General features: G+C 44.0%; 2 protein-coding genes across 5 annotated transcripts in view; one reads left to right on the forward strand and one right to left on the reverse strand.

The window, feature by feature from the left end:
• The window catches only part of LOC137374695 (interferon-induced GTP-binding protein Mx-like), a 57,845-nt gene extending 44,911 nt beyond the window's left edge, over nucleotides 1-12,934 (forward strand). For both annotated transcript variants that reach the window (XM_068041204.1, XM_068041205.1), the window contains exons 11-13: nucleotides 5,932-6,008; nucleotides 10,338-10,553; nucleotides 11,395-12,934. In XM_068041204.1, coding sequence (XP_067897305.1) covers nucleotides 5,932-6,008; nucleotides 10,338-10,553; nucleotides 11,395-11,634 — 533 coding nt within the window. In that variant the 3' untranslated portion in view covers nucleotides 11,635-12,934. The remainder of the gene's footprint in view (nucleotides 1-5,931; nucleotides 6,009-10,337; nucleotides 10,554-11,394) is intronic.
• A 2,038-nt stretch (nucleotides 12,935-14,972) lies between these two features.
• The window catches only part of LOC137374698 (interferon-induced GTP-binding protein Mx3-like), a 51,298-nt gene continuing 40,205 nt past the window's right edge, over nucleotides 14,973-26,065 (reverse strand). For all 3 annotated transcript variants that reach the window (XM_068041219.1, XM_068041217.1, XM_068041218.1), the window contains 2 exons: nucleotides 23,778-24,002; nucleotides 14,973-22,830 (listed from right to left, as the gene is read on the reverse strand). In XM_068041219.1, the coding sequence (XP_067897320.1) occupies nucleotides 22,606-22,830; nucleotides 23,778-24,002 (450 nt within the window). In that variant the 3' untranslated portion in view covers nucleotides 14,973-22,605. The remainder of the gene's footprint in view (nucleotides 22,831-23,777; nucleotides 24,003-26,065) is intronic.

The raw sequence follows: 26,065 nt of genomic DNA on the forward strand, positions 1-26,065 counted from the left end.
CGTTGCTTTCATGGATCTTACCAAAGCCTTTGATCTCATCAGCAGACGTGGTCTCTTCAGACTACTAGCAAAGATCAGATGTCCACCAAAGCTACTAAGTATCATCACCTCATTCCATGACAGTATGAAAGGCACAATTCAGCATAGCAGTGCCTCATCAGACCCCTTTCCAATCCTGAGTGGCGTGACACAGGGCTGTGTTCTCGCATCTACACTGTTTGGGATCTTCTTCTCCCTGCTGCTCTCACATGCATTCCAGTCTTTAGAAAAAGGAATTTTCCTCCACACAAGATCAGATGGCAGGTTGTTCAACCTGCGAAGACCAAAGTACGGAAGGTCTTCATCAGGGAACTCCTCTTTGCTGACGATGCTGCATTAACATCTCACGCTGAAGAGTGTCTGCAGAGACTCATCAACAGGATTGTGGCTCCCTGCAACGAATTTAGCCTAACCATCAGCCTCAAGAAAACGAACATCATGGGACAGGACGTCAGAAATGCTCCATCCATCAATATCAGCGACCATGCTCTGGAAGTGGTTCAAGAGTTCACCTACCTAGGCTCAACTATCACCAGTAACCTGTCTCTCGATGCAGAAATCAACAAGCGCATGGGAAAGGCGGCCGCTGCTATGTCCAGACTGGCCAAGAGAGTGTGGGAAAATGGCGCACTGACACGGAACACAAAAGTCCGAGTGTTTCAAGCCTGTGTCCTCAGTACCTTGCTCTAAGGCAGTGAGGCCTGGACAATGTAAGTCAGCCAAGAGCAATGTCTCAACTCATTCCATCTTCGCTGTCTCCGGAGAATCCTTGGCATCAGGTGGCAGGACCGTATCTCCAACGCAGAAGTCCTTGAGGCAGCCAACATCCCCAGCATTTACACCCTATTGAGCCAGCGGCACTTGAGATAGCTTGGCCATGTGAGCTGCATGGAAGATGGCAGGATCCCCAAGGATACATTGTACAGCGAGCTCGTCACTGGTTTCAGACCCACCGGCCGTCCATGTCTCCGCTTTAAAGACGTCTGCAAACACGACATTAAGTCCTGTGACATTGATCACAAGTTGTGAGAGTCAGTTGCCAGTGATCGCCAGAGCTGGCGGACAGCCATAAAGGCAGGGCTAAAGAGTGGCAAGTCGAAGAGACTTAGCTGTTGGCAGGAAAAAAGTCAGAAGTGCAAGGAGAGAGCCAACTGTGTAACAGCCCCGACAACCAATTTTATCTGCAGCACCTGTGGAAGAGTCTGTCACTCTAGAATCGGCTTTATAGCCACTCCAGGCGTTGCTTCACAAACCACTGACCACCTCCAGGAACTTACCCATTGTCTCTCGAGACAAGAAGGCCAAAGAATATCCCTCAAACAAATTTATTAAAAACTGAACATCAGTGGAGTGCATTGCTAGAACTAGTGGTGAATGGAAACAAGCTGTATTCCATTCCACTGATCAGTTGTACCATGTGATTAATCTTCTACAAATCACTGGTCCTTGATGTGTATCTTTTTGTCACCTTTTAGTTCCAACCATGAGGTTGCTTTGCATTTATTTGAACTGGGAACTCAGTATTCTTTTGTGTCTTCTGGTTGTTGCTAGGTTTCAGCAGGACAACAGACAAGAAAAGACACACTGGAGTCCCATCAATTTTCAGGCTGTCTCTGCCTGTTAGCAAATAGGAAGTACTAGAACAAAAATGAGCAAGGCGTATTTAGTTCACTGTCTATCATCCCAGTAGATACATGATACAATGATGATGAAATTGTCAATTAATCACATCAATCAATCTCTATCAATTAGTCTACAACAGAACCAGGAATAATAGGAGGAAAACTCCAGTGGTGGAGAGCTTGGGAAACCATAGTCATCTGTTAAACTTGAGCCTCTCCCCTCCAACTCCTAACTCTCGAGTCCACGATGACTTGCAACTCCTGAGCCCCTCCCAACCCACAACTTCCAAACCTCACAAGACTCCCGACTCCCAAGCACCTCACCCTGACTCCCAATTCCCGAGCTGCTCCCAATCCACAACTCCCGAACCACACCTGACTCCTACTCCCGAGCACGCCATGCCTGACTCCCAAGCCCCTCACCCCGACTCCCAACTACTGAGCCCCTCTCCGACCCTCAATTCCTGAGCTCACTCCAATTTCAAGCTCTGGGGTCCCCTTAATTCCCAACACCCTGATTCCTGAGACCCCTAATTCCCAAGCCCCTTGACTCAAGATGCTCTGAGTCCTGAGCCTCCTTCTCCTGACTCTTGAGAATCCCCAATTCCCGAATCCCCCTGGCACTCAACCTTCCCGAATCTCAAGCCCTTGGCTCCCTTGCCCCACTGGACTCACGAGCTCCTCACCCCGACTCGAGCCCTCGACTCTCAAGCTCTTGTTGAGTCTTGAGCGCCCCCAACTCTGAAACCATGTCTTCCCCTGCCATGATTCACAATCATAGTATCATGGAACGTTTAAGGCACAGAAAGAGACCACTTGGCCTATCATGTCTGTGCTGGCCGAAAAACGATTCGCATATTCTAATCCCACCTTCCAGCATTTGATCCATAACCCTGCAGATTACGGCACTTGAGGTGCATATCCAGACTCCTTTTAAATGGGTTGAGGGTTTCTGCTTCAACTACCTTTTCAGGCAGTGAGTTCCAGACCCCGACCACCCTCTGGGCGAAAAAGATTTTCCTCATCTCCCCTCTAATTTTTCTCCCAATCACTTTAAATCTATGCCCCTCATCACTGACCTCTCTGCTATGGTGAATAGACCCTTCACCTCCATTCTATCCAGGCCCCTCACAATTTTGTACATTTCAATCAGATCTCCCCTCAGCCTTCTCTGCTCCAAGGAGAACAACCCCAGCCTATCCAATCTTGCCTCATAGCTGCATTTTTCCAGTCCTGGCAACATCCTCATAAATCTCTTTTGTACCCTCTATAGTGCAATTACACCCTTTCTGTAATGAGGTGACCAGAACTGCACACAGTACTCAAGTTGTGACCTAACCAATGAGTTATACAGTTCCAGCATAACCTCCCTGCTCTTATATTCTACACCTCGGCTAATAAAGGAAAGGATTCCATGTGCCTTCTTAACTACCTTATCAACCTGTCCTGCTACCTTCAGGGATCTGTGGACATTCATTCCAACATCCCTCACCTCACACTTCTCCAGGTTGAATTCCATTTGCCACTTTTCTGCCCATCTGACCAGACCATCAATATTTTCCTGCAGCCTACAGCTATCTTCCTCGCTATCTATCACATGGCCAATCTTTGTGTCGTCTGCAAACTTCTTGATCATGCCCCCTACATTTACGTCCAAATCGTTAATATATACCACAAAAAGCAAAGGACCCAATATTCAACCCTGCAGAACGCCATTGGAAACAGCTCTCCAGTCGCTAAAACACCCGTCCACAATTACCCTTTGTTTTCTGCCCTGAGCCAATTTTGTATCCACCTTGCTTCATTTCCCTGCATCCCATGGGATTTTATTTTTTTAATCAGTCTGCCATGTGGGACCTTGTCAAAAGCCCTGCTAAAATCCATGCAGACCACATCAACTGCAGTACTCTCATCTATCTTCCTTGTTACTTCTTCAAAAACTTCAATCAAGTTGGTGAAACAAGATCTTCCCTTAACAAATCCATGCTGACTATCCTTGATTAACCCATGCCTTTCTAAGTGACAGTTTATTCTGTCTCTCAGAATAGATTCCAATAATTTGCCCACTACTGAGGTTAGACTGACTGGCCTGCAATTAATTAGTCTATCCTTCGCTCCCTTTTTAAACAGAGGTACAAGGTTAGCAATTCTCCAGTCCTCCGGCACCACACCTGTATCCAGTGAGGACTGGAAAATGTTGGTCAGACCCTCTGCTATTTCCTCTCTTGTGTCATTTAACAGCCTAGGGTACATTTCATCCTTATCAACTTTCAAGGATGCTAATCCCATTAATCCTTCCTCTCTCCCTGTGTTTATCACATCCAATACTTCACACTCTTCCTCCTTAACTATAATATCTGCATCGTCCCCCACTTTTGTGAAGACAGATGCAAAGTTTTCGTTAAGAACCATACCAATATCTTCCGCCCCTACACATAGGTTTCCTTTATGGTCTTTTTGTGCCCTACTCTCTCCTTAGTTATCCTCTTACTCTTAATGTACTGATAAAACATCTTTGGGTTCACCCTGATTTTGCTTGCCAATATTCTTTCATGCCCTTTCTTTGCTTTCCTAATTTCCTTTTTGATTTCACCCCTCAACTTTCTATGCTCCTCTTGGATTTCTACTACAGTATTGAGTTCTTGGTGTCGGACATAAACTTTCCTTTTCTGTCTTATCTTACCCTGTAGGCTCCTTGACATTAATGGGGCTTTAGATTTGGCTGCCTCACCCTTTTTCGATGTGGGAACATGTTTTCTCTGAACCCCTTGAATCTCCCCTTTGAATGCCTAACACTGCTCTGACACTGAGTTATCTTCAAGGAGCTATTTCCAGTCCACTTTTGCTTAATCACTCCTCAGTTTAGTAAAATTGGCCTTGCCCCAATTGAGAACTCTCACTCCTGTTCTATCTCTGTCCTTTTCCATAATTATGTTAAAACTGATTGAACTATGATTGCTACCACCAAAATGCTCTCCCACTGCCATTCCTTCCACCTGCTCATCTTCATTTCCTAAATCCAATTCTAAAACTGTGCCCTATCTTGTTGGACTTGCTACATACTGGCCAAAAAGGTTCTCCTGAATGCACCTCAAGAATTCTGCTCCCTCAATTCCTTTCACGCTAAAGTTATCCCAGTTAATATTGGGGTAGTTAAAATCCCCTACTATTACTGCCCTATTGTTCTTGCACTTCTCAGAGATTTGCCTACATATCTGTTCTTCTATCTTCCTCTGACTGTTTGGAGTCTATAGCACACTCCCAGCAGTGTGATTGCCCCTTTTTTGTTCCTTAGCTCAATCCATATGGCCTCATTTGATGAACCTTCCAACATATCATCCCTACTCTCAGCTTTCCTTGTCCAAAATTGCCACTACCCCTTCTTTCTTATCCCCCTCCTGATCGCCTCTGAAAACCCTGTAACCAGGAACGTTGAGCTACCATTCATGTCCCTCCTTAAGCCATGTTTCTGTAATAGCTATGATATCATACTGCCACGAGTCTATCTGTGCCTTCAGCTCATCTGCTTTATTTGCTATACTCCTTGCATTGAAATAGATACCCTTGAGCACTGCCAAACTCTTTTTTTAATTTTCTAACCATTGTTTCCTCTGTCTTCCAGACTCCTCCATTAATTTTCCACCTTCCATTTTCATTTCTGATTTTGTCCCAACTGAGTTTACCCTCAGGTCCCCATCGCCCGCCAAACTAATTTAAACCCTCCCCAACGGCACTAGCAAAACGTCCCGCAAGGAACTCAGTCCTGACTCCGTTCAGGTGCAACCCGCCCAACCTGTACAGGCCCCATCTCCCCCAGAGCCAGTCCCAATGTCCCAGGAATCTAAAGCCCTCCCTCCTGCACCATCTTTCCAGCCACGCATTCATCTGTCTTACCCTTCTATTTCTATACTCACTTGCGCGTGGCACTGGGAGTAATCCAGAGATTACTACTTTTGAGGTTCTGCTTGCTAATTTCCTACCTAGCTCCGCCCTATTCCCATATCATCCCTTCCTCTGACTCCCAATATACCTCCCCCCGAATCCCGAGCCCCCCTCCCGACTCTTGATCCATATTTTATCTGACACTCAAGCCACCACACTCTATCCCACACAGCCTCCTGCCTCCTGACTAATTCTTGCTGAAGGACTGTTCTATGCTTATTAATGTTCCTGCAATGTAATGTTCCCAATTCTCCAGAAGTTACTTTGTGCACAATCATGTTTTATAACAGTAAGTATAATTGAGCTATTTCTTGCATTCTTTTCTCAGATAAAGTCCAGACAACGTATAACAGAATGGGATTTGAACATTTTAATCTTTACCCGAATTTAATGGAAGAAAGCAAGGTATGTGTATCAAAGACACTGAACCAAGATGGAGTTTTTGGGACATTGATATTACATAGAATTACATAAAATATACAGCACAGAAACAGGCCAGAGCTGTTCATTATTCTACCAGTAACAACACTGTCTCTGGACAAATACTTTGTACTTTACTACAACTATTAGCACTTCCTTTGCCTTCTGTTCTGTGATATCTCTGTCATTTAATCTCTCCTGCCCTCTGCCCTATCACAGACCTTCCCTTTGGTTCTTCTTTCCCTCCCCCCTTTCACTTGCTCAAAGTCTATTACATTTATAACCTTTGCCAGTTCTGATGAAAGGTCATAGACCTGAAACGTTAACTCTATTTCTCTCTCCACAGATACTACCAGACCCGCTGAGTATTTCCAGCGTTTTCTGTTTTTATTACAGGAACAGGCCATTCAGCTCAACCAGTCTATGTCGGCATTTCTGCTGCACTTGTGTTTCTTCTCATCTTCCTTCATCCAACTCTACAAGCATAGCCTTCTCTTCTCTTCTCCCTCATTCTCCCTTTCCTTGAATTTATCTATACTGGTTGCCTGAACCACTCTCTGTGGTAGCGAGTTCCACATTCTCGCCAGTCTCTGGATGAGGAAGATTCTTTTGAATTCTCGATTTGATATTTTGGTGACTATCTTTTATTGATGCCCTCTAGTTTTCCTCCTCCCCACAAAACACTCTCTCTGTGTCTACTCTATCGAAACCTTTCATAATTTTAAAAGCTTCTATTCGGTCACCCCTCGGCCTTCTCTTTTCAATATTAAAGAGACCCAGCCTGTTCATTGACTGATAAGTAAGTTTTCTGGTTATTGGGATGGTTCAGGCATTAATGGCTCTGTTAAGGGATATCAGATTCATGCATTGAAGTTATTTAAGGAAGAGAATAGTACTACAATCAGTATGTTTTGCAGAGCCAATTAGTTGTCCTTTGGGGTTCATTTTGTGAGGCTTTACTTCTGACAGGGAGCTTTACTAGAGTTGAGTGCCAAAAGAGATAGGGCTGCAACATTTTATGCCCGGTTTTAAAACCTGTAGTCATCAACCGGCTGGAGTAGAGCCTTGCAAAATGACTTCCTCCCAACGTAAGATCAGAAGCGTACATGGTTGCAGAAAAGTCCATTTGGCTTATCAAGATCGACATTTCAGCCTAGCAAGCCATGGATCGTTTGTCCTAAATCTCCTGTGAAAATTAGTCTCTGAAATTTCTCTTTGCTCCTCTAAAGATTTACAAGCAAAATTGCCAAGTATCGACACTTGCACCTCTACAAGTTAAATGTAACGATTTGCACTGCACAGATGACGTTCTCCTGGTTCCAGCAGCACATGAATAGTTTAAATATCCCTTTGTATTTGGACACTAAGGGAATCAAGAGATATGGGGAAAGGGCAGAAAAGTGGTGTTGAAGTAGATCAGTCATGGTCTTATTGAATGGCAGAGTGTAATATTACTTGTTTCTTTGGTATGTGATCTATTGTAAGACTCACAGGACTACAAGTAATACCCAAAGAAAACGTTGGTTTTTATTACAACTTAACTAGGACATATATATACATTAGATTAGAGATACAGCACTGAAACAGGCCCTTCGGCCCACCGAGTCTGTGCCGAACATCAACCACCCATTTATACTAATCCTACACTAATCCCATATTCCTACCAAACATCCCCACCTGTCCCTATATTTCCCTACCACCTACCTATACGAGTGACAATTTATAATGGCCAATTTACCTATCAACCTGCAAGTCTTTTGGCTTGTGGGAGGAAACCGGAGCACCCGGAGAAAACCCACGCAGACACAGGGAGAACTTGCAAACTCCACACAGGCAGTACCCGGAACATATACAAACAGTTACTGCACGAACCACATCTAAACACATCTCACTCTGTCAGGCTACACCCACAACTCCCTGGCCATGTGTGACATGACATCACTTCCTCCTGTGACCTTCACTTATGGCCCTTCACTTACAGCTTCTTATGGTGGTCTGCTCTTAAGGTGGGCCCACAACATCGCCCTTTTTATCAAAGGTAAAAACATATGTACAATATAAAATGATGTTGTGGTTCGAACTAACTATACCTGATTAAAACAAAATGTTATTGATAAGTAAATAAGTTTAACACTCTCTAAAAACATAGAGGAGATTTGCTTATTGATCTTGTCAGATCTTCCCAGAGATGAGCTCATCTTGACGATTCCTCTGAGGCTCTGGTGACTCAGAACACTGGTTACCATGTTCTTCCTCTGTGCTCCTAGCCTCAGTATATTCATCTTCAGACTTGTCTTTGAATGTGGCTGTGATGCCATAGGGTTGTCACATATAATGTTGTCATACAGTTCTCTTAGTTGACCAGTTCTGTTTGAGAATTGCACCATTGGGTATCTGGACCTCGTACGATCTGGGCTGGTCGCATATCATTGTAATTTCTGCAGGATACTAGTCCTGATGCATGATTGAGGAATCTGACCTTCTTTCCTACTCGAATTGCGTTAATTCTGGTCCTGCTTGCCTGTCATAAGATGCCTTCATCTTCCCTTGTTCAAAAGCTTAGAAAAATGATGACTGGCAACATCAACAATCATCGGCAATCCCTCTGGCCACTCGGTACATGCTGCAACTGAAGAGAGATGACCAGTCATATCGCCTCTTCATGTCAAGATTGCCAACCTTTGTGTCATCCTTTACATGGACCAACCCGATACACTCGACCTGGGTATTTCCTACCATCTGTGATGCATTGCTGAATTCATGTATTGTGACAATTCATAAATCACGGCAGACTGGAAGTCCTGTGACAGCTGGTCCAGTTGTGTCTATAATATAAAACACTTGTGCTAGCCATTCAGAGCTCCCATAGCTGCACGGTATGGTCATTGTTCCAATGCACTAGATTGTAGAACCATTGTAGGCAGTCAGCTGTGGGGTGGGGTGGGGTGGGGGGGTCGTACCATAGATTCCCATTTCATTAAGTACATGACCTTCAGTATGCAGATGGGCAGAATATTTGCCCTTGCTGCAGTGTTGATTTTTACTCTGAGCTTATGCTTGCCATTTTTCGCCGGACATCCAATCCCGATCATCGTGAATGCCTCAGATTGCGTAATAACATTGACATGTTGATCCAAATTAACCATGTGAAATGCTTGCATGCTCTTCGTACAAGGGCACTTTTCATCTGTGTCCTCCTGGCAATCTGTCTCTCTGCTGACCTGAGGTAACTAGTCGATGGGCTGGATTTTATGTCTTTCTCTGTGGTGGGGGGTGGGGGGGGGCAGTGTTGCAGTGGGGGCTGGATGTGGGTGCCGGCAGTGGTTCACCATGAAGGCGGACATTGAGAGGGCTGGGCCCGATCCTCCCGTTGGCGGCAAGGCTCTGTGGCGGCTCCCCCCCCCCACCAACCACCCACCCCCCCTCCCTCACCGCTGGGCAATGGGACTTGGATTTCAATGTTTAACTATTTAAATGCACAAATTTAAATGAACTTACTTTCAATTTTCCAGGCCTGCTGTGATCTTCGGCGGGGCGGCCGGCATTCCCACATCTTCAATTCCCCGTCTGACAAAGCCAGTGTGCCACTGGTGGGGAGGGGGGAGGAGTTAAGAATTTCAGTGTGGGAGGTGGGTGGGGTCAAATAAACAGAATGGGTGTTGAGGGTGATGGGAAGGAGTGAACTTTAAACTTTGTGCAGTCTGGGGGGAAAGGGCAGATTTAAAGGTGTTGTTGGGGGATGGGCAAATAGTTAATATAATTGTTACTGGGGGGATGGGAAAGGGGCATTACAAATGTATTTGATAAATTTCTGGGAGGTGGTTCTCTTTAAAAATTTAAATATGTCGGCAGAGCTGGCTGCCCTTTAAAAATTGGGCCAGCATCTGCACGCAGGCAGCTCACACCATTGACAGGGGCAGACAGCCTGCTTTCTCCATGTGTTTGAGGGGGGCAGGCTGCCCCAGCTATTTAAATGAGCCGCTGTGCGTGACATTGCAGCAGCTCTTTGGCGTGTGTCCCACGCATGTGGGCCATTATTCTTTGAGTTCGCCACTGAGATCGGCAGTGGGCTCTTAAAATCCAGGCCTATGCAATTTGTCCTGATAATTTAATCCTTTTAGACTTTTTCTGGTGAATCTATGCTGCATCCCCTCCAAGGACAATATGTCCTTCCTCATGTACAGAGCCCCAGAACTGAACAGTCCTCCAGTTGCCAAAGGTGGAAGCTTACTGGGAGAGGATGGGGCTGCCATGAGACCATGAATTATTTTATGCTCTCAAATGCTTTGCAAACATCTCTGTACTTTTTCACAGGCCTTAATTGCTCAAATCCGCCAAAAACAGGAACAGGATGCAGAGAAAATGTTGAAGATGCACTTTAACATGGAGGACATGGTTTATGCACCAGATGCGATGCATAGCAACAAACTGGTACAGATGCATTTGAGATCTGAGAAAAGCACTCATAGAAGTTCATCACCCGGTAGTACAAACCTTGAAATGGCTGCTCACTTACAAGCCTATTATCAGGTTGGTATTCAAAAGCAGTTAGAAGTTCTTAAATACATACTTCTGTTTTGTTATGTACACCAATGAGGGAAAAAACACACTGATAGAGATGCCTTCGTTCAGAAGAGACATTGAACTGAGGCCCACTCTGTCCCCTTAGGTGCCACTATCTTGAAGAAGAGCAGGGGAGTACTCTGCAGTGCCCTGGCCAATAATTATCCCTCAACTAACATAATTAAAACAGATTGTTGGTCATCATCTCACTGTTGCTTGTGGGACCTTGCAATGTGCAAATTGGCTTTTTCTTTCATTCATTCAAGGAATGTGGGCAGTACTGGCAAAGCCAGTATTTATTGCCCATCCCTATACATCTGAGTGGCTTGCTGGGCCATTTCAGAGAGCAGTTAAGAGTCAACCACATTGCTGTGAGTTTGGAGTCACAAGTTGGCCAGACCAGGTAAGAATGGCAGATTTCCTTCCCTGAAGGACATGAGTGAACCAGTTGCGTTTTTGCAACAATCCAGTCGTTTCATGGTCACCATTATTGATATCAGCTTTTTATTTCTGTTTTATTTAAATGGTTGAATTTAAATTCCGCAGCTGCCATGGTGGGATTCAAACTCATGTCACCAGGTCATTAGCCCAGGCCTCTGAATTACTAGTCCAGTAATATAATCACTATGCTGTGTTTCTTAGATTATAATACTTCATTGGCTATAAAGTACTTTGGGATGTTCTAAGGTAATGAAAGGTGCAGAAAATCTTTTTCTTATTATTTTTCTCCTTAAAAGGAAGCCACTGTTGTTTACATTGTGAGGTCCATTCCAGTGATCTTAATCCTTTATTTTCTTAAATTACTCAGATTGTTATAGATCGATTGATTCAAATAGTTCCCATGGTGACAAAATATCACCTTCTGCAAGAATTTGCAAACCAGGTCAAGCTGAAGATGACTCAAACTTTTGTCAATGGAGCAGATGCTGATGAACTCCTGGATGAGGATCAGGGCATCGCAAACAAACGTAAAAGATTCAAAGACTCCCTGGATCAATTGAACAAAGCAAGATCTGTTCTGATGGCTAACAAAATCAATAGAATGTAATGACACAGCATATTTAAAAATTTTTTTTCTCGACAGCTTTTTCTTTTTCATTCCCTCTGCAAGGTATTGACTCCTCACTGCACTACATTTCTACCAGCACCAGCCATGACAGAGTGGTACCACGTGGAAAATGGTATTTGTACAGATGTCGCGCAGTGAGAAGTGGCTCTAATGCTTCTTCTGATACCCCGGGCAGTAGTGCTGCTAGGTTGTGCTGGTTTTTCACCTGAAGTTGATCAAACTGGCACAAAAGATCAGGGAAGTTTAAGCACAAATTACAGTCAACACAAATCATGTTTTCGCAATCGTGCTAAAAGCCAGTCCTTCCCACAAAACCAGCCACACCCTCAGATCTAATTAATCATAATTACAAGCTAATACTAATGCGCTTATTTGCAGGCCTTTGAGTTAACCCTTACAATTATGCTCTTTTTTAGGTGCAAAGCGACTAATAGGGACATTTTAAAAGCTTTTGAATATAACATTTTTTTACATTTTTAAACTAACTACAGTACATCAAGATAACTAGCAAATGGTTCTATATAGTTTTCCTCATGTCATTTTCAGTTATTTAAAATCGGATTACTCACAGATGGTAGACTAGACACTCGGCTCACTTTTTTGTAATAATCCAACTGCAACAGGTTACCACCCTGAACGACAGCAGGGGATTTTTTAAAGAATTTTTTGAAATAAAATGTTCTTAACGTTGCCTGGTTGTGTTGTTTCAAGACAAAATTTATGTTCGGCAAAAGGCAAATGAATTTGAAACTTAAGAAGGAAAATACCTTTCTCAAAACCAACACAATTTTGGGGTAATTTTGCACCCCGATCAGCAACAGCGCCCAAAGCAGAAACTCCAGTGCTTCGCCCCATGTACTGAAAGATTAGATCTACTATAGTTATCATGGAATTGTAATGCTATGCAGAAACTACTTGCACTATTTTTCTATACTGGCACTATTAATTACATTGCTTTGGCTTTATTCTTTACAAACTAAGCTCCTGGGTGTTAAGGTGTTGAAATAGTCACAACAGTGACTACACTTCAGAATTATTTCATTGGCTGTAAAGTGCTTTGGGATATCCTGAGGTTGTGAAAGGCACTATATAAATGCAAGTTTTTCTGTCAGTGTGTTTTGGGATTAAGAATTTAGTGTCCAATGCAAACTTTGCTATGGAAGAACTCACAATAAATATATGTTAAACATTGGTTGGATTTAATGAAACTAGATATACTTAGACAATGCTTGGTTCATAATTGAGAGACAATGATGTGTCAACTGACAAATGCAATGCAATAAAGGGTATAGATGCACCTTTTTTCTTCTTGGATGGTGTGTTATTTATGAATTATTTCAAGACACTGCATTCAGGATCATTGCACAGTTACATCGCACATTGAGACCAATATTCCTGCAGGGGTTGGCTAAACAACGACTGGGTTTGCACTGTTCCAGGGTCTCTGTGTAGTAGTTAATAGTGCCACTTCCTTGCAAGTCCAAAAACAGACAGGGTGGAAGGACAGGGGTTGGCATCGAGCTCACATTTTGCTGACATTCAAAAATTCATTGAAAGTCTTAATAGCTAATGGGAGCTGTAAGACAGAAGAGGGGAAAATCGGACTTCTAGCTTGAAAATCAGACTTTTGTTGCAAGATGTATGTTTTAGAATACTCCACAGAAAAGCTGAACTGTCCTGTAGAAATCCTGGCAGGTACCCATCCTGGTTGTATACAGAAAACGGAAGACTCTTCGGTGCTGGACAAAACAAAGGGACTTAGATAACTTGCACCTCTGAGTACTGACAAAGTGTTTACACTTCGAAACATTAACCCATTTGTTTTCTATATAAATATTGCTATTTATATCCATTTTTCTTCCTGTCTCCTAAGAGGGTTAAGAAACAGAAGGTGGGTAGTTGATGTTTAAATACAGATCAACCAGGACCTAACTGAATGACAGAACAGGCTCAAGAGGCTGAATGACCTGTTCCTATGTTCCTAATTTCAGTTTGCAGATAATATTAAGCCAGAAGGTATAATGAGCAGTGAAGAGCAAAGAACATTACAAGATGATGTAAATAGAAAAAGTAAGAGGACGGAAACAATGTGCACTGTTCACATGCTCCATTTATGTCATGGGAAGTCCCCCTAATTTCATTATCTTTCAATCCTTAATGAGCCTTGTACTTTGGATGTAAGAATAGTCAGTAGAATACAATCTAGGGGGTATGAATGAGCAAAGGGATTTAAGGATCTGGGTAGATAAATCATTAAATGCTGTCCTGCAGATGTTAAAAGGAATCAAAAAGGTTTGTAGGCTAATGACCTTCACATGAAGTATAGAATATAAATGCAAAGAACTGCAATACATAGGATATATTGCAGCACAGAAACAGGCCCAACCAATCCATGTTGCCATGTCTGCACCACACATGCCTCCTCTTGTCTTTCCTCATCTGACTCTATCAGTATAACCCTCTATTCCATTCTCCCTCATATGCTTATCTGGTGTCTCCTGAAATGCATCAATGCTATTAGCTTCAACTACTTGCTGTGGTAGCATGGTCCACATTCTCACCACTCTGTTGAGTAAAGAAGTTTCTCCTGAATTCCCTATTTGATTTTTTGACAACTATTTGGTATTGATGGCCCCTAGTTTTGCTCTTCCATACAAGTGGAAAAACATTCTGGGCTGGATTTTAGCCAGGGATTGGCTGCCACGTTTCCTACATGACAACAGTGACCCCACTGCATTGTCTGTAAAGTCAGGAGATTGTGAAAGGTGCTATACAAATGCAAGTGTCTCTTTCTTCTTCTTCAGAAAATGATCTAATATTCTGTGCTAAACTCCATCACCCTGCAGCTAATCTAAATTCAGACAGGTTATTCAGCCAATAGCCAGGGATGCCCCCCCCGCCGCCCCCATTCCCCACCCCCTCTCATGGAGGGGATGGGTTGTCTGTCCCTGGCAATAGCATTAGCTGCCTGTGTGCAGGCGCTGGCACCATTAACCAGCCCTGCTGGTCAATTTGAATTTTTAAAGATGCACCACCTCCCCCACAAAATTTATGAAAGTTCTAACACCCCTTTACCAACCCCCAGTAACAATTACATTAACTATTTGCCCTCTCCCCCCTCCCAAAACACATCTTTTAAATCTGACCTTCCCCCACCCCCAGACTGCGCAAGGTTTAAAGTTCACCCCTTACCACCATCCCCTACACCCATTATATTTATTTGACTCCGTCCCCCCTCTCCACACTGAAAATATTAACTCCGCCCCCCTCACCACCAGTGTCACGCCGTCTTTCCCCAGATGGGGAATTGAAGGCGCGGGAATGCTGACCACCGTGCCGAAGATCGTAGCAGGCCTGGAAGATTGAAGGTTTAATTAATTATCATTTATATTAATGCATTGTTATGACCAAGGCAGGAGGAATGCACTGTTAATTCAGTCCCACTTCTCCACAGGTCACAATATTTAAATATTGTCACTTACTGAAAACAGTCAATCAGATACTCTATTTCTACCCCAGAATAAAACACACTAACCAGGTTTCTTTAATAAACAACAAAATTATCCATTTATTACACCCCAAATCTTAACCAATAATAAAATACACATGAATTGAAATATTAAAGCCCCTTATCTTAGCCCTCACACACACTCACATACACAGCCGGTTATTAGCTGTCACAAAAAATAGAAGAAATTAAAAAAAAGACTGAAGAGAGAGCATGTAAGTCCTTTGTTTTGGTGAGGTGTCCCAAAGGCAAATAGGTGACTGCCATTAGGAATTTTCCTGGAACAGATCTTTCCAAGCAATGTTGATGAACAGTCTGGGTAGATTTCCAAGAGATGCAGCTACAGAAGGCTGCACATAGGTCTTACATCAGAGGTGCAGCAACAAAGATTTCAATTCTCACACATTCGATGCAAAGTTCCTTCAAAGATGCATGGATTCTGCAAACATGCAGGATTTCTTCAAATACAGGAGGCAACAGGAACACACTTGACACAGGATTTGCTTTTCAAGAGAAAGATGGGCTAGCTGGATTTTCTGTTCTCCTGGCAGGTCAATAAGCAAACTCCAACTGCCTCGATTAGCCAAACCAACTGTTTTTTGGTTAACAATTCAAAATGAAACCGACTTTTTCCAGAAACAAGTCCGATGACAACCATAAATCCTCACTTGTCAATAAGCAAATAGCTCTTCAGGTCAAAATACAACCCCCTGCTGGGTTCTTTGCAAACAGGTGCCTTCAGTAAAACCTGTTTATATTCAGTCCAAACCTTCTGGTAACTTATTTTAAATACAACCACTAAGTTCAGCCTCTTCAGTTTTAAAATATAGATTCTCAAGTTGTAACAAAAAATGGAAACCCTCGTAACAATATATCATTAATTTAAACATTGAAATCCAGCCCCCGTCGCTCAGCCCCCGCCAGGAGAATCGGGCCAGGCCCTTCCGGCTTTGGCCTCTGTGGCGGACAGCTGCTGGCCCCATCTTTTGGCTCCCCTGGCCACAGAGCCTGATGTTGAGGGCTTGGTAAAATCTAGCCCTCTGTGGTCTAGTCTAACAAAGACTTTCATAATTTTAAAGACCTCTATTAAGTCACTTTTTTCTGGAGAAAAGAGTCCCAGACTGTTCATCCTCTCCTGATAGGTATGCCCACACTTTATCATTTCTGGTATCACAGCAGTTATATTGTTCCATTTCAGGCAACTCTATTCAGGAAATGCCACACTGGTCTCAAGAGAGTCAAGCTATGATTCGCCATTATGTAGGTTTGCAAACTCTGATTGGACAAGGTCCTGGCAGTAACATGACCTCCTGCCTCCAAATGTCCCACCCCAACACTTCAGCCATTGGTCACCTGACACATCCATCTTCTTGATACACTGCCTTCCCAACCCAATTGAAAAATGAGCAGACCAGTCACTATACAGTTGGATGATACTTTACTGGCATAACAATAAAAGCAAAATACTGCAGATGCTGGAAATCTGAAACAAAAACAAAGTGCTGGCAATAGTCAGCAGGTCAGGCAGCATCTGTGGAGAGGAAAACAGAGCTAACTTTTCAGGTCAATGATTTTTCATCAGAACTGGCCGTCTGTCTTTCCCCACCCCCCATTTCCAATATATCCATAATTAATAAATGACAAACACCATTCTTTAATTCCTCAATGGTTCTTCTCTGAGTTTTTTTATTATTTAGAGATACAGCACTGAAACAGGCCCATTGGCCTACCAACAACCACCCATTTATACTAATCCTACATTAATCCCATATTCCCTACCACATCCCAACCATTCTCCTACCACCTACCTACACTAGGGGCAATTTACAATGGCCAATTTACCTATCAACCTGCAAGTCTTTGGCTGTGGGAGGAAACCAGAGCACCTGGTGGAAACCCATGTGGTCACAGGGAGAACTTGCAAACTCTGCTCAAGCAGAACCCAGAACTGAACATGCCAGAACTGAACATGGGTTGCTGTAGCTGTGAGACTGCAGTGCTAACGACTGCGCCACTGTGCCGCATTAGAGGCATGGAGATAAATCAGTAATGTCTGTAGATCCCAGAGCAATCCCAGAGGGTTGGCCATCCTGCCAGGTGTTATGCTAGGCCCCCACCTGCCAAGAATGAAGCACATTAATTTTGTCATGAACACTGATTTTAAACTGTTACTGGAGTTAAGAAAGAACTTGTTAAACAGATCAGCCGTGGCTGAAAAAGACATTTGCATATTAACAGACAGTGTTTGGAAAGACAAAGCAGCCATTCCCTGACATTGAACACACAATGGACTTTTGATCACCAGACATTGAAAGTGGGGGAGCTCACATCCAGGTTGACTGTTAAAGATGGCCGAATACACAAAGGGACATGGAACCCAAGACACCTTTCTCATCTGGTCAGAACACAGGAATGAAGAGAATGTCACAATGAGAGACTGGGTAAACTTGGCTTGTGTATCCCCTTGAGGTGAGAAAGTTTAAGAGTATTCTGACTGAGATGTTTAATACAATAAAGGGAAACAACAAAGTTTGCTGATCAGAATTTCTATCTTAATGTGACAAATGGAAATGAAAATTGGCCGTAGTGTAGAACAGGAAACCAATTCACTATTGCCTGATCTGCATTGCATACGAACATACGAGTTAGGAGCAGGAGTAGGCCACTAAACCCCTTGAGCCTGTTCCACCATTCAACAAGATCATGGCTGATCTGATTGTAACCTCAAATCCACATTCCTACCTACCCTTGATAACCTTTCACCCCCTTGGTTATCAAGGATCTATCAACCTCTGTCTTAAAAATATTCAAAGACTCTACTTCCACCACCTTTTGAGGAAGAGAGTTCCAAAGACGGACGTCCCTCTGAGAGAAAAAAATTCTCCTCATCTCTGTCTTAAATGGGCAACTCCTTATTTTTAAACAGTGACCACTAGATCGAGGTTCTCCCACACAAGGAAACATCCTTTCCACATCCACCCCGTCAAGACCCCTCAGGATCTTATATGTTTCAATCAATTTTACTTTTCTAAACTCCAGCGGATTCAAGCCTAGCCTGTCCAATCTTTCCTCATAAGACAACCCAACCATTCCAGTATTAGTCTAGTCTAGGAAGTCAATAAAAAAGAAGGAAACCGGATAGACCACCTGGCATCGACCTAGGCACCGGAAACAACGACGACAATCCAGCCCTGTCGACCCTGCAAAGTCCTCCTTACTAACATCTGGGGGCTTGTGCCAAAGTTAGGAGAGCTGTCCCACAGACTAGTCAAGAAACAGCCTGATATAGTCATACTCACAGAATCAGACCTGACAGGCAATGTCCCAGACACTGCCATCACCATCCCCAGGTATGTCCTGTCCCACTGGCAGGACAGACCCAGCAGAGGTGGCAGCACAGTGGTATACAGTCGAGATGGAGTTGCCCTGGGAGTCCCCACCATCGACTCCAGACCCCATGAAGTCTCATGGCATCAGGTCAAACATGGACAAGGAAACCTCCTGCTGATTACCACCTACTGCCCTCCTGCTGATTACCACCTACTGCCCTCCCTCAGCTGATGAGTCAGTACTCCTCCATGTTGAACACCACTTGGAGGAAGCACTAAGGGTGGAAAGGGCACAGAATGTACTCTGGGTGGGGGACTTCAATGTCCATCACCAAGAGTGGCTCGGTAGCACCACTACTGACCGAGCTGGCCGAGTCCTAAAGGACATAGCTGCTAGACTGGGTATGCGGCAGGTGAAGAGGGAACCAACAAGAGGGAAAAACAAACTTGACTTCGTCCTCACCAATCTGCCTGCCGCAGATACATCTGTCCATGACAGTATTGGTAGAAGTGGCTACCGCACAGTCCTTGTGAAGATGAAGTCCCGCCTTCACGTTGAGGATACCGCCCATCGTGTTGTGTGGCAGTACCACCGTGCTAAATGGGATAGATTTCAAACAGATCTAGCAATGCAAAACTGGGCATCCATGAGGCGCTGTGGGTCATCATCAGCAGCAGAATTGTACTCAACCACAGTCTATAACCTCATGGCCTGGCATATTCCCCACTCTACCATTACCATCAAGCCAGGAGACCAACCCTTGTTCAATGAAGAGTGCAGGAGGGCATGCCAGAAGCAGTACCAGACATACTTCAAAATGAGGTGTCAACCTGGTGAAGCTACAACACAGGACTATCTGCATGCCAAACAGCGTAAGCAGCATGCAATGGACAGAGCTAAGTGATCCCATAACCAACGGATCAGGTCGAAGCTCTGCAGTCCTGCCACATCCAGCCGTGAATGGTGGTGGACAATTAAACAACTAACTGGAGGAGGTGGCTCCACAAATATCCCCACCCTCAATGATGGGGGAGCCCAGCACATCAGTGCGAAAGATAAGGCTGAAGCATTTGCAACAATCTTCAGCTGGAAGTGCCGAGTTGATGATCCATCTCGGCCTCCTCCTGAAGTCCCCAGCATCACAGATGCCAGACTTCAGCCAATTCGAATCACTCTGCGTGATATCAAGAAACGACTGAAGGCACTGGATACTGTAAAAGCTATGGGCCCTGACAATATTCCGGCAATAGTCCTGAAGACCTGTGCTCCAAAACTTGCCGCACCCCTAGCCAAGCTGTTCCAGTACAGCTACAACTCTGGCATCTACCCTGCAATGTGAAAAATTGCCCAGGTATGTTCTGTACACAAAAAGCAGGACACGTCCAATCCAGCCAATTACCGCCCCATCAGCCTGCTCTCAATCATCAGTAAAGTGATGGAATGTGTCATCGACAGTGCTATCAAGCGGCACTTGCTTAGCAATAACCTGCTCAGTGACGCTCAGTTCGGGTTCCGCCGGGGCCACTCAGCTCCTGACCTCATTACAGCCTTGGTTCAAACATGGACAAAAGAGCTGAACTCAAAGGTGAGGTGAGAGTGACTGCCCTTGACAGCAAGGCAGCATTTGACCAAGTATGGCATCAAGGAGCCCTAGTAAAACTGAAGTCAATGGGAATCAGGGGGAAAACCCTCCGCTGGCTGGAGTCATACCGAGCGCAAAGGAAGATGGTTGTGGTTGTTGGAGGTCAATCATCTCAGCTCCAGGACAACACTGTAGGAGTTCCTCAGGGTAGTGTCTGAGGCCCAACCATCTTCAGCTGCTTCATCAATGACCTTCCTTCAATCATAAAGGTCAGAAGTGGGGATGTTCACTAATGATTGCACAATGTTCAGCACCATTCGTAACTCCTCAGATATCGAAGCAGTCCATGTAGAAATGCAGCAAGACTTGGACAATATCCAGGCTTGGGCTGATAAGTGGCAAGTAACATTCACGCCACACAAGTGCCAGGCAATGACCATCTCCAACAAGAGAGAATCTAACCATCTCCCCTTGACATTCAATGGCATTATCATCACTGAATCCCCCACTATCAACATCCTCGGGATTACCATCGACCAGAAACTGAACTGGAGTAGCCATATAAATACCGTGGCTACAAGAGCAGGTCAGAGGCTAGGAATCCTGCAGCGAGTAACTCACCTCCTGACTCCCCAAAGCCTGTCCACCATCTACAAGGCACAAGTCAGGAGTGTGATGAATACTCTCCACTTGCCTGGATGGGTGCAGCTCCAACAACACTCAAGAAGCTCGACACCATCCAGGACAAAGCATCCCGCTTGATTGGCACCCCATCCACAAACATTCACTCTCTCCACCACCGCGCAGTGGCAGCAGTGTGTACCATCTACAAGATGCACTGCAGCAACGCACCAAGGCTCCTTAGACAGCACCTTCCAAACCCGTGACCTCTACCAACTAGAAGGACAAGGGCAGCAAATGCATGGGAACACCACCACCTGCAAGCTCCCCTCCAAGCCACACACCATCCTGACTTGGAACTAAAGCGCCGTTCCTTCACTGACGCTGGGTCAAAATCCTGGAACTCCCTTCCTAACAGCACTGTGGGTGTATCTACCTCACATCGATAGCAGCAGTTCAAGAAGGCAGCTCAGCACCACCTTCTCAACGGCAATTAGGGATGGGCAATAAATGCTCTCCTGGCCAGCGACGATTCAGGGAGGATCTGGAGGGGGATGGCTTTTGGTCATCATGGAATTGTATCCAGGCTGAGGCAAGGCTTTTATAGAAGGAGTGAAAATCTAGTTACTGGCTGTTGATTTCACAGAACAAAAATAGTAAGAAAAAGGAGGCAGACATGCTTTCTTAACAGTCTTTTTGTTGAACTATCAAAGGCTCATTACAGCGCATAACACACATTAGTCTAAGCAAGGCTTTGCTGCCAGTGTGAAGCCTCATTACTGCTCTTGTCTGTGCGCTGGCAGTAGGAGTTTCACTGAATTTCCCTGCAAAATCTCTTAATAAACCATTACACTTTGTAAAAAGCTTATTTTAAAACACAGTACCAGAGCTGCACAACTCCCACATTACAGGTAAGAGAGTGCTCTAGTGCATGAAACCCATGTAACACAAAATACTAACTCTTCACCATTATCTTGGTCTGGCTATTTTTTTTATGAACTGATATGAGCCAAGAACAAAAAGAAAAAAAAATCACTAACAGGCAGGCTCAAACAAAAAAGAAAGTAACTTAATCCCTTCTCGTGTACACCTTACAGCAAGAAGCAGCATCGGTGATACCAAGATAAACGTGACTATTGCCAGGGAATGACCACAAGGTTATTCTTGTAAAGACAGAATGTTGGGGTGTGGGAGAATTTGATGGAGAGGAAAAAGGATTGTGGAAAGTAAACAAGGCAAGCATCTTATACTGAAGAGATAATTTTACAAGTCCATACTGCCAAGGGGTAGCCTCGCTCATCAGAAGCACCAATTGGAAATTTGGGGCCGTGCAGTCCACAATTTTCCATCCATCATGTACTGTGGGTAGCCTAGGTTCTTGCTGATCTCGGACTCAGAAGCCAACTCCTTCTTGCAGTATAGAAGATTACGGGGTGATCTAATTGAGGTGTTTAAAGAGAAACCATTTCCTCTGCTCTAGAATCCAAAACCAGGCAGGCATAACCAGAGAGAGTATTTCCGCACACAAAGAGTAAAGGATATCTGGAATGCTCTTCCCGCCCTCACCAGAAACCTGTTGAAGCTGGGGGTCAATTAAAGATTTCAAAACTGAGATCAATAGTTTTTTGTGTATCAGGCAAGGATATTAAGGTGGAATTTAGGTACAGATCTGCTACAAAGTAATTGAATAGCATAACAGGCACAAGTGGCTGAATGATCTTAACCTGTTCCTATGTTCAATTCACACCTATTTAGCAGGTCATTGAATACAATAGCAAATGACAGGAATGCTTTTTTCTCTTGGATGTATTTTTCCACATAGGTTTCTACCTGGGGGTCATCATCAGTAACTACCAAACACTTGGTCATTTTCTCACTATGTATTAAACCTGTCAGCAGCCGTTTTGCTTTAACACATGGTCAAGACCTGCCGTGCTTTTCTCAGCCTTTTCAAGCGGCAGCTGAGCTGCCTACGTTTCTCAAAGACGTCTTCCTCTTCCAGCAGCAGCTCCTCCGTCTGCTCTTTGCCCTGCAGCAGCTGCAGCATTTTGCGCTGCAGCATGTTCACATACTCCTGCAGGAGGTAGAATCGAACTACCATGGGGACCAGGTCACCCAGTCGGTTTGAAGCAATCTGAAACATAAAAGTAGATCCACCATCAGACAGTCTTCTCCTCAGAGTCCTATAGGTCTTGTGCTGAAAGTTGTACGTCAGTGGGGCTTCTAATAGCCTCAGAAAATTGGGTGTGGAAGTCTAAGGGCGAGTGGGGAGTCTGAAATCTATTCAAGACTCATTAGAACCCTGGTTTATATGGTAATGGTAGTGATGGTGGTATAGTGGTAATGTCACTGGACTAGTCATCCATATCCCAGGCTAATGCCTTGGGGACATGGGTTCAAATTCCACCATGGCAACAGGTGGAATATAACTTCAATAAGTAAATAATAATCTGGAATTGAGAACTAGTCTCAGTAATGGTGCCATGGAACGATCATTGATTGTCATAAAAACCCATCTGGTTCACTAATGTCCTTTAGGGAAGGAAATCTGTTGTCCTTACCAGGTCTGGTCTACATGTGACTCCTGACCCACTGGTTGACTCTTCACTTCTCTCTGAAATGACCTAACAAGCCAGTTCAAGGGCAATTAGGGATGAACAACAAATGCTGGCCTTGCCAGCGATGCCCACATCCCATGAAAGAATTAAAAAAAGAATTAGGTTGGTGCCCCATAATGCATCTTTAGTGCATCAGCGCCAATGCAGCTGCACATTTGGACTGAGTGCTGAAAGAAAGGCCACCATTAAAAAAGAAACATTAGGCACCTATGCTCTTTGACCCTCTGACACCAATATATTTTTTACCTAGTTCTCCGGTGCCCTCCCTGCCCAGTGCCCCTAACCAGCACAACCTCTCCTCCATGCAGGGAAAGCAACTGTGTACACAATGTGTAGTTCACAGCCCTTCACAGGTGTAGCATGAAATGAGAGGTCAACAGAACGATCAACCATGCCCACTGATTAGAATAGTATTGTCAATTTATCATTAAAGATGGAATTGTGCAAGCCCATGGCAGCTCACCAGGTAGTAAGTCTCTAAATGAATGGACATTGTGGTGATATCAGTGCTGATAGAAATCAGCTGATGTTTCGGCTCTTCTGGTAACTCATACTCGTTCTGGATTTCATTCAGCTTGTTGCAGTAAAGGATGTCCTGACAGTAGACCATTTTCTCCATCTGGAACAGAGTCTTCAGCATCTCCTCTGCTTCAACTTCCTGGGTCTGACGAATTTCGTCAATCTTGCTCTGTGGGGAACATAAGCCAACTTGCTGTTCAGTACTTTACTGAGACTGACCAGATGGTTTGCAATGGTCTCTTTCTTTCCTGAACACTGCCATGTTTTTAATCTCTTTAATATTTGTTTCCCTTTCCAAACACACTATACCACCTCATAATTTTATACTTCAATTTAGTCTCTCATCAGCCTTCTCTGTTCCAAAGAAAACAACCCTAGCCTCACCAATCTTTCCTCATAACTCAAATTCTCCAGTCCAGACAGCACCAGACAGCATCTTCAAAAATCTCCTCTGTACCCTCTCCAGTGCAATTACATCTTTCCCATTGTGACTAGAAATGCACACAGTACTCCAGCTATAGCCTAACTAGTGTTTTATACAGTTCCAGCATAACCTCCCAGCTCTTACATTCTATGCCTTGACTAATAAAGGCAAGTATTCTGCATGCTTCTTGACCACCTTATCTATCTGTCCAGCCACCTTCAGGGATCTGTGGGCATGCACTCCAACGTTCCTCTGTTCCTCTACACTGCTCAGTATCCTACCATTTATTGTGTGTTCCTTGCCTTCTTAGCCTTCCCCAAATGCATAACCTCACACTTCTCCAGACTGAACTCCATGTGCCACTGCTCCACCCACCGTTCTAGTCCATTGACATCTTCCTGCAGTCTCCAGCTTTCTTCTTCATTATCAACCACACGGCCAATTTATGTATCGTCTGCAAATTTCTTAATCATATGCCTACATTCAAGTCCAAATCATTGATATACACTGCAAAAAGCAAGGGACATAGTACTGAGCCCTGAGGAACCCCACTCGAAACAGACTTCCACTCACAAAAACACCCATTAACCATTATCCTTTGCTTACAGCCTCTGAGCTAATTTTGGATCCAACTTGCCACTTTGCCTTGGATCCCATGGGCTTTTACTTTTGTGACCAATCTGTCATGTTGGACCTTATCAAAAGACTTGCTAATATCCATATGGACCCTCAATTTCAATCATGTTAGTCAGACACAGCTTTCCCTTAACAAATCTGTGCTGTCTTTGTTTAATCCATGTCTTTCTAAATGAAGATTCATCATGTCCCTCAGAATTTCTTCCAATAATTTTCCACCACCGAGGCTCGGCCGCCTGGCCTGGAATTACTCGGTCTATCCCTTTCTCCCTTTGTTAGCAATGGTACGACGTCAGCTGTCCTCCAGTCCTCTGGCACCACACCTTTAGCCAGAGAGGATTGGAAATGATGGTCAGAGCCTCTGCTATTTCTTCTCTTGCTTTCCTTAACAGTCTGGGATATATTCACTTTCAAAGATGTTAAATCCCTTCATACTTCCTCTCCCAATATGTTAATTTCATCTAACATTTCACATACACTCTCCATGATTACAATGTCTGTATCATCCCTCTCATTTGTGAAAAAATTGTGAAAAGTATTCACTAAGAACCATACCCACATCCTCGGTCTCCACACACAGGTTACCCTTATGGTCCCCAATAGGCCCTACTCTTTCTTTAGACGTCCTCTTGCTGTTTATGTATTTCTAAAAATATTTGTGCAGCATGATGTCCCATATTGGTTTGGGTGCTCATTAGCTGTCCCTAATGGCTACCTGAAACGATTGCCGACATCATTAAAATATTAATAAGGGTCCTGTGCCTGAAAGTTTAGAGGACTAACATTCTCATTCTAAGAAATCTATGAAATTAAATCATTGCTGAACCCAAATTAAATTTACAAATAAATAATATTTGTTATTATTGGGAGCACCCAAGATGTCACTTGTTAAGTCTGTCCAGAAAATCATGAAAGGAAGCAAAATTCACAAGTGCCATTTAAAGGTATCCTTATCTCCACTGAGGCAAATCTCTGGTTAATTGCCTTAGGCTGCTGGGGCGTTTTCGGGTTAATTTTTTGGGTTGTTTCCATGGGCGATTGATACCCTTAGGTACCCAACCCAAATAGCTATTCTTCACCTTTAAGCCAAGACAGTGTTGAAAAGCTTCAAAACCCTGTCATAGAATCTTACAGAAAGAGGTCATTCAGCCTATCATGCCTGTGGCAGCCCT

The sequence above is a fragment of the Heterodontus francisci genome, chromosome 10, assembly GCF_036365525.1.
Source record: "Heterodontus francisci isolate sHetFra1 chromosome 10, sHetFra1.hap1, whole genome shotgun sequence".
NCBI lineage: Eukaryota > Metazoa > Chordata > Chondrichthyes > Heterodontiformes > Heterodontidae > Heterodontus > Heterodontus francisci.